Source organism: Oxyura jamaicensis, chromosome 18 (genome assembly GCF_011077185.1).
Source record: "Oxyura jamaicensis isolate SHBP4307 breed ruddy duck chromosome 18, BPBGC_Ojam_1.0, whole genome shotgun sequence".
Lineage (NCBI taxonomy): Eukaryota > Metazoa > Chordata > Aves > Anseriformes > Anatidae > Oxyura > Oxyura jamaicensis.
In genome coordinates, this window is record NC_048910.1 from 8,838,241 (window position 1) to 8,846,313 (window position 8,073).

Genomic DNA, 8,073 nt, shown 5'->3' on the forward strand with positions numbered 1-8,073 from the left:
GGTCCTGTGCCAGTTCTTCCTCCATTTGTCCTACGCTGTCTGGTTCCTACAGCTACAGCCTGAGTAAGCAAGAAGTATTTGGCTGTAGCTTGTGAGCAGCTCACAGGAATCTGGAAATTCATTTAATCATGAAGCCATAGGTTTTGATTGATTTTTTTAGTTTTGTTTTGTGTTGCTTTTATTTATGTTTGGCATTTCCAGCAGTTTGGAGGTGATGAAAGTTAGCTGACAATAGATCAACATCTAATTAAAAAAGGAGAGGGTGAGAACAACCAAGGGCTTCGCAGTGGAACTCAGACAAGGATTGACTGCCTTAGCTCAAGATTTATGGTGATTTTCTTTCCAGCCTCATAACTTTATTTTTTTCATAATGAGCAGATAAAGCTATTGTAAAATAGGCTGCATTGAGTGCTAATAAATCCTGCATTCCAGAAGGGAGACTGTGAAAAGAATAATTGGGCTAGGACACGAGACTAGGCATGGTGCAAACACCATGCTCATTAATGGAGAGAAAGCAGTTAGCAGAGCAGCTCCAGAGTCCCTTGCCTGTTATTTTAATAAGCATTAAAGTGGTCCCCAGGCTGCAACTTTGCAGGCACAAACTCTTCTACTTAGATCAGTCTGACAAGTCATGGGGCTTCACTTGTGTACGTACACATTGCACATCTGTGCCAGAGAGGCAAAGCAAGTAAACATTGAATGTGCTGTGACTGAGAGCAGGTGAGCACTGTGAGCTGCCAGCTGCCTCTTGGATTCCTGTGGCTGTGGGTCTGCAGGGCCAGAGACAGGCTTCACTGGGCATTGGGCTGGGCTGAACACTCAGGGCTGTGCAGGCTGTACCCAGAGCCTGAGCGAGGCTCACTAGCCCACCCAGCATTATTGGTGTGTTTCTGCTACACAAATGATCTCACCTTTTTTTCTCAGGCTGCCACATCCTCACAGGCTCACCTTTCATACCTTGTAGCCTGTAAATCACACGCCAAGTAAATAAAAGTGCCAAAAGGAAAGGGAAAACTTCTATCTTTTGTGTAGGATGGAACTATAAAGGTGATTGAACAATCTCAGACAGAAAAGCATCCCATTATGCCTTTACCTATTTAAGTTGTTAGCCAATTATTAAACATGCCTTATTCTTTGATGTATGCCAGGAGATGGAGGTAAAAGCATACATATGCTGAGGATCTGGCAATTTAAAAATAAAGCAGCTCCTAAACAACCAGGAATAAACAGTCAAATGCAGGCACATGCTACAGTGACCACTCCCTACTTCTATGTTTTTTCTCATTGTCTGGCTTTGCTAAAAGGACATGTGGAAATGCAGGGTGAGAAGTGTGTGTTCTGTGCTGTGTCCAAGCACTTAACTGCAAGGTGTCATTAATGCTTACTGAACTTCTAATTAACTTTTCCCTTAATGACAGTGCTTAAGAGATGAAAAGTCTCAGGGCGATAGGGCGAAGAAGGGAGCTATGAGCAGAGCTGGCTGATGGAACTTTGGCTCTGTCTTGACCCAGAATCGCCTGAGCAATTAGCAAAGAAGTCTGTTAGAAGATTCTGTGCTGCTGATGACTCTCAAGATTTATTGTTGCATTTTTTCCCCTTTCCTGTTCATCATAAACACCTTAATTAACCCTGCCTTGTGACGCCAAGTCTGCCTTTGCCTCTCTTGAGTTACTCTTAAAGTTTGCAAAGAAAAGAGCTTTGAGCAGGTCCAGACCTCTAATTGCAATAAAGTGAAGCAGTGTCAATGTTTGGATGCACTGTTATCAGTGGTGCCTTTATGTGATTGACCTGTCATTTTGCCATCTCGTGTTTACTGCCTCCATCCAGGTTATTTTTAGGTAGTTTTACTCTGCAGTTTTATAAGTAACAGAATGTGCTTTGATCAGAGTCCTCAGTTTAAGTTACCAGTCCCCAGTTCCTTTTCACTGTGCAAATATTTAATCTTTCCAGCACGGGAGCTACTTCTATTTTATCCTCAGAAGAGGGAAAAGACAAAAACACTTGTCTGTCTTCTGCTTCCTTGTTGCTTTGATCAGGGTGTAAGTACCTTTTGCAGCATAGTGTTGAAGATACGTTGCTGCTTTGTGCTGGATGCTTTTAGTTTGGATGCTTTTAAAGTAGGTGGAAAGAATTGGACTGATTCCTATTTTCCCCTCTCCTTTTTCTTTATCTCTGTATTGCTGACCTGCAGCAGTTAACACAGAAATGGCAGTTAGTAGGGCTGTAGGGTAGGAAACGGTGGCTGGCAATTTTGACAGTCCTTGTTCTTCCTCCCAGGATCCCTGGCAGTGTCAGTAGCTGATATGACTGCGCCTGTGGTGGGCTCCTCCGGAGGCGTGTATGCACTTGTCTCAGCTCACTTGGCCAATATAGTCATGGTGAGTACCAGAATGATTGTCCAACCTCTTTGGAAGTGAGTGAATCCAGCCAGATATGATGGCCCAAGGGACTGGAAACAGGGCCTGAGCCCGTTGTTTGTTATTCAGAGCTTGCCCAGTTGTCTTGTCCCAGTGGACTGGTCCTGAAATGGAAATGTGACACTGTAGTTGGTGGCTTTGTGCACTGATGGCTAGCAGCTTGTCAGGAGAAGCCAAAGATCCTGGTGTAATCCAAGATCTATTATTGTACTTCAGGCTATCAGCTCGTCTTGCAAGGAGTTGGAAGAGAAGGAGCTGAGAAGGAGCTGCAGAAGTTGCAGAGTTGTTTCTGTCTGCAAAGCATCATGTCGTGTTAGGGAGTACCTAAAGAAATGTAGTATTTGATGGATTTATGTGCAGAATATCCCTTATCCGCTTTTGTAAAACCCAGACTGAAGCTGAACCCTGGGCGTGATGCTATCTTTTTGCTCTTTCACCTCATGAAGTACTTCACAAAGGTCAGTGAATATTAGCATTGTCATTTCTTGTAGACCTGGAAACAGCGGCACATCCAAGGTCCTCAGAAAGGTGGTGGCAAAGCACAGCACATCTGCCTGTGCAGCCCCTAAGCTGACCGTCAGGCAATGATGGTTTTGCTGAGAAAGCTTTTTTTTTTTTTTTTTTTTCTTTCTTCTGATTAGGATTTGTGTGTAGTGGTTCAGGAATGCACATCTGTCCTGTACCAGCAACGTCAGAGCAGAATAACCATAAAAATGATGGTAATCCAGCCTTCCCTGGGGTCTGAGTGGGATGATAATGCGAGTTGGCTGCAGTAGAGACAGAGGGTCTGTTGTGTGTGCTCTGGAAAACATGCATGTGTGTGGTGGTACTTGTGTCAAGCCTAATAGAAAACCTTGTGTTTAATGCTTGCATGCTGTGAAATCAGTAGGCTTGGGCTGCGACCCGCAATGGTGCTGCTCCAGGCAGCCTTTGTGGCATCTGGGAGTAGGGGGAGTGAGCAGCTTCCTGAGCAGAATAGGTCTCCTTTGCTGTCTTCAAGTTTTTTGAAGTATGAATGAGCTAGGGGCTGTTGCCAAACTAGGGCACTTGAGTGTCTGACAGAGCTAAGGAGTGGGGGAGAGAGCATGCTCCTGTATTACAGCTTTTCTGCTGGGGAAATGCCTCCTGTTACACAGGGTTTTTTTTTGGTGTCTTGTGTCAAAGAGAACCAGGAGGGTATTTGTTCTCTCTCATAGGGTGGTAATGCAGACACGGGTTCTTCCCACAGATTCACAGGGTCAGAGGGGTGAAAAAGGAGATGTTGCTTTAGAGGAACAAGCTCTGCCAGAGGTGTGTGGACAGTCTTCACCAGTTACCTTCCCAAACTTCTTACAGTGTAAAATGGCCTCTCATTTCACTACTCATTGGACTCCTCCAAATCTATTTAGCAATTGCTACAGTAGCACCTACCTTTCTCCATTATCCGTTGTTTCTTTGCTTTTGTTGTTTCTTTTCTTTTGTCCGTGGTCTCTAGTGGCTAGTGGGAGCTCTTCCCAACCTCTGGAGAATGGTAAGGCCAGCCAAAGGCCAGGCTGGTGTCAGAGACAGAGCTAGGCCAGCTGGATCTCAGGCAAGGGAAGTCAGTAAGACTGCCAGGCAAAGAAATGATTGTCCAGAACATGGACAAGTCTATAATATGTTCTTTATGGCAATCTCCTCTGGGATTGACAGATCTGCATGTGGTGTGGTGAGTGGGAAATTCACAGCTAGGTGGTGAAGGCAATGAAAGGGGTGTTTTCCAAGGGATATTTGCCCTTGATGCTCCTCTAGTACAGATCCGAATGTAAAATCCCTCCAGATTTGCATGCAGCATCACTTTGTTTTCCTTGTCTCTTCTCCAGAACTGGTCAGGAATGAAGTGCCAATTCAAACTGCTGCGCATGGCTGTTGCCTTGATCTGTAGTAAGTATCGTGCAATACTTGGCACACATGCAATCCTGTCTTGTTTGTCCTTGTCATAAGGGTTTGTGCTGATTCAGGATGTTTTGGCTTTGCAGCAGTTTTGGTAGGAACTTGCAGCTGGACCTTCTGGCAGCAGAAACCACATCACTCTCAAATGCAGATTTTGGCTTTCAACACAAGCATTTGTAAATGAGGATTTGTTGTTAGCCAGCATCTGTAGCTTGTGGCATTTGTGAAGATCTGGGACTTAAGTAAGCATCTTGCCTTTGAATTCACAAACAAGCAATGTTTTCATAATGCTCATGTTTGGGCTTCCTAGAGCACTTTTTATCTGGGACGGCAACAGCGTTATACACACATTAATGAATTATCTTCCAGACATATCCTATCCCTTGGGTGGCATGATAAGGGAAACTAAGCTGTCTATTCACCACAGACAATTGTCTTCAAAGTCTAACTCGGGGGGAGCCCTTTTTTTTTTTAGTTGTTTTGATATACATTTTGGAATGGGAATATTCATATGTGCTCAACCATACCAGGTGGTTTCTCTTTTACTCTGTCTCTTCAGGGCTGTAGCACAGCCTGCAAGATGGACTTAAGAAGGGATAGACTTACACAATTACTTTGTTTTTCCTTCTTTGTTCCAGTGAGTTTTGAATTTGGAAGAGCTGTGTGGCTGCGATTCCACCCCTCTGCTTACCCTCCATGCCCACACCCCAGCTTCATGGCTCACCTGGGAGGGGTGATGGTTGGAATCACCCTTGGAGTTATCATTTTGAGGAACTATGAGCAGAGACTCCAAGATCAGACTTTATGGTGGATCTTCCTTTCTATTTATCTCATTTTCGTGTTGTTTGCCATCTTCTGGAACATTTTTGCCTACAGCCTGTTGGATCTGAAACTACCTCCCCCTCCTTGAATGCATGGGACAGAAACCTCTGGAGAGCAGAAGTCATCTGCCAGCTAAGTTATATGAGCCAAGATGGAAGATCTATTTTTATATTTAGCTTAGGGGAGGATGATTATTTTGAACACAAGTGTGTGCTGAAGGAGACACTTAAAGATCTCACGAGTGAATGGATTGATCTGTTTGTTCATAAATCTAACAGGTACTGTGCTGGCTGGCCTGGACCCCGCAGTTTCTTCACTGCCAGGGCTCCCACTGGGCAGCTTGAAACTGGGCATTTATCACTTGGTTTGTTAGCACACATCAATATTTTGTATGGGATATTTGCATTTTCCGAGTCAGTGTTGGAATTGCAGCCAGTTGTTGAATGAATCTCCTCAAAGTTACTGAACACTAAAAGGGAAAAAGAGCAGTCAATTACTAACTAGAGATTTGCACGATACTCACAAGGCAGATTGGATTTGGTTTCTACGGATACATCTGACTGTTCAGCCATACCAGTGCCACTGTCTAATTACTTGAATGATTCCTTAATGAAAATTAAGCCTCTGGTGAAACCTGTCTTATGCACCTTTCAAAGGGGTCAGCAAATCTTGATCACCCAAAGCGATGGAGACTGGTCTTCAACTACAGGTCATATGCAATTGCACTACAAACCTTGGGAACTCTTTAGAGTGATATGGACACTCAGCCAGAGGTGACTTTTACTGTGCATATTTTGCTTGATTTTTATTCCCCCCCCCAGCCTGTTGTAGCTACAGGGTGTGACTGGGGTTTCTTACTGGGGATGGAGAAAAGAAGGGCAAATGTTCATTTCTGATTTTATCAGTTGACAATCAGGTGCTGCTTTATTCTCACTTTGTTTCTGGACATATTGTTGTAACAACACATGGCCTGTAACACTCTTTCAGCAGGCTCTTGCTGTGGAGGTGGGACCTGGATCACCCTCAGCAGCACAGGGTGGGAACTGTCTGGGCTTCACAGCCATGCAGTCTGATGGGTGCCAGGTTTGTCCACTCAAGTCAGTGGAGTTAAATCAGATCTTCTATCACCGGTTTCAACCTGAAGTGGAAAGAGTGTTACAGTGATCACTGTGAAAATGATAAAGCTGATTTTAAATTGACTGCTACGTTTTGAGGATGGCAACTATTCCTGAGGCAATGGAAGATCAGGGGCTCCAAGCAGCAGTCAGTTGCAGTGATGCCTTTTTTGCTTAGCATAGGTCAAGCCCAGGTTTTAGGAATCTGATCTGTAGCACAGCCCGTAGAGCAGCATGATGCATGCTGCCTGCATGGACCTGGGGACCAGACTGGAATGTCTGTATGGTGTATGCCTCTGTAAGGTGTTTGTTGTTATGCTTCTCACTTTAGAGAGCTGCCAAACCACAGTTGAGAAATGTGGATGCCTTCCTTTTCTCCCCCCTACGCCCACCCAGTTTGGCCTAGACTAGCTCCTTTTTTTCCTTTTTTCTGTTTGCATGTTGGTGCCCAGCCACCAGAGCCTTCCACAGCATATCTCATGGGCAGTGTAGCAGTAGGTTTTCTCTGTAGCGAAGGGTTTCCGTATCACAGGCTTTATTCTCTCATCTGTGTAAATGGTGCTGCCAGACGATACCACAAACTAGTGAGAGCTCGGCTTTCTAGAGGGGAAATTCTTGAGACTTCATCAGCTGTCCACTTATTTGCCTTTATAGGAAAAATCTCTCTGGAAGGCTGAAGTTCTCCCACGGTATCTGCTAGTAAAAATCCTGTTGCCTCGGTGAAAGAGAAGGGGGAGAAGGAAAGTGTTTCTACAACCTGGAATGAGTCTTGTCCACAAAAGGAAAAAGTTTTGCCACCTTTGTGCACAGAAATGGAATCTCTGAGGGCAACTGCACCTTTGTTGTTCTGCATGGCTGGCATGTTGTTCTTGAGCCCTCATATCAAGGTACAAAGGTCAGAGCTCCGTTCATTTTGAAGAAGGGGACTGATTCCCTGTTCCATTTTATCTCTGCAGTTTGGGTGAAGCTCAGAGCAGTCGTAAGAGTTTACATGTGTTGCTTCAGGTCAGGAGCTTGCCAGTGAGTTTCATACTGGTGGAGGTGTAGGGAGACATAGGCAAACAGGCAGGAGGGGAACTAGAATACTGAGGAAAGCATGGCTAATGCATAAGGAGGACATTCCTTTCCTCACCTGTTATGAAACCTATCTGATTGCAGATGCCTTTAAACCAAAGTTGAGCGGGAAGCAGGAGTTCCCCTGCAAATTTTCATAAAACTTTGAAATTCTAGGTAGAAAATGTTAATAAATCCCAGATTATTTTGTCTATAATTTGTCAGAGTACAGTATGCACTGATTAACTTTTATTTTTGGTTCCTCAGCCAAAAGCTATTTAATGTCCCTCAGTTTCATAGAATCACAGAATATCCCGAGTTGGAAGGGACCCATAAGGATTATCAAGTCCAACTCCTTGCACCGCACAGGTCTACCCAAAAGTTTAGACCATGTGACTAAGTGCACAGTCCAATTTCTTCTTAAATTCAGACAGGCTTGAAATTCCCAGCTTTCCTGGGAGTTTTCTCCCAGGAAAGCTTTCTGTGCCTGCCAGTGATGTGCTCTGTGGTGAAGCAGCAAGCTACAGGTTCAAGGGCTGCCACTTTCTTCATCAGCCTCACCCTGGCCCATATATCTTTGCCTTTGCTCAGGAGGAGGGAGCTGCATAGAGTAGTACAGGTGCCCTTCTTTGGTCCTTCATCCGTAAGTCAACATAGTTTACATAAACTAACTTTAAAAAAACACAAAACTCTCACTTTGAGCTTTTGACTTCTTCTCTTAAACTACTGTTCATCTTTGCAACTTCCATTCCTGT

General features: G+C 44.4%; 1 protein-coding gene across 9 annotated transcripts in view; it reads left to right on the top strand.

Moving 5' to 3' along the window:
• Nucleotides 1–7,535, top strand: part of RHBDL3 (rhomboid like 3) — a 60,308-nt gene extending 52,773 nt beyond the window's left edge. For all 9 annotated transcript variants that reach the window (XM_035342405.1, XM_035342403.1, XM_035342402.1 and 6 more), the window contains 3 exons: nucleotides 2,278–2,378; nucleotides 4,259–4,319; nucleotides 4,967–7,535. In XM_035342405.1, coding sequence (XP_035198296.1) covers nucleotides 2,278–2,378; nucleotides 4,259–4,319; nucleotides 4,967–5,238 — 434 coding nt within the window. In that variant the 3' untranslated portion in view covers nucleotides 5,239–7,535. The remainder of the gene's footprint in view (nucleotides 1–2,277; nucleotides 2,379–4,258; nucleotides 4,320–4,966) is intronic.
• The last annotated feature ends 538 nt before the right edge of the window (nucleotides 7,536–8,073 follow it).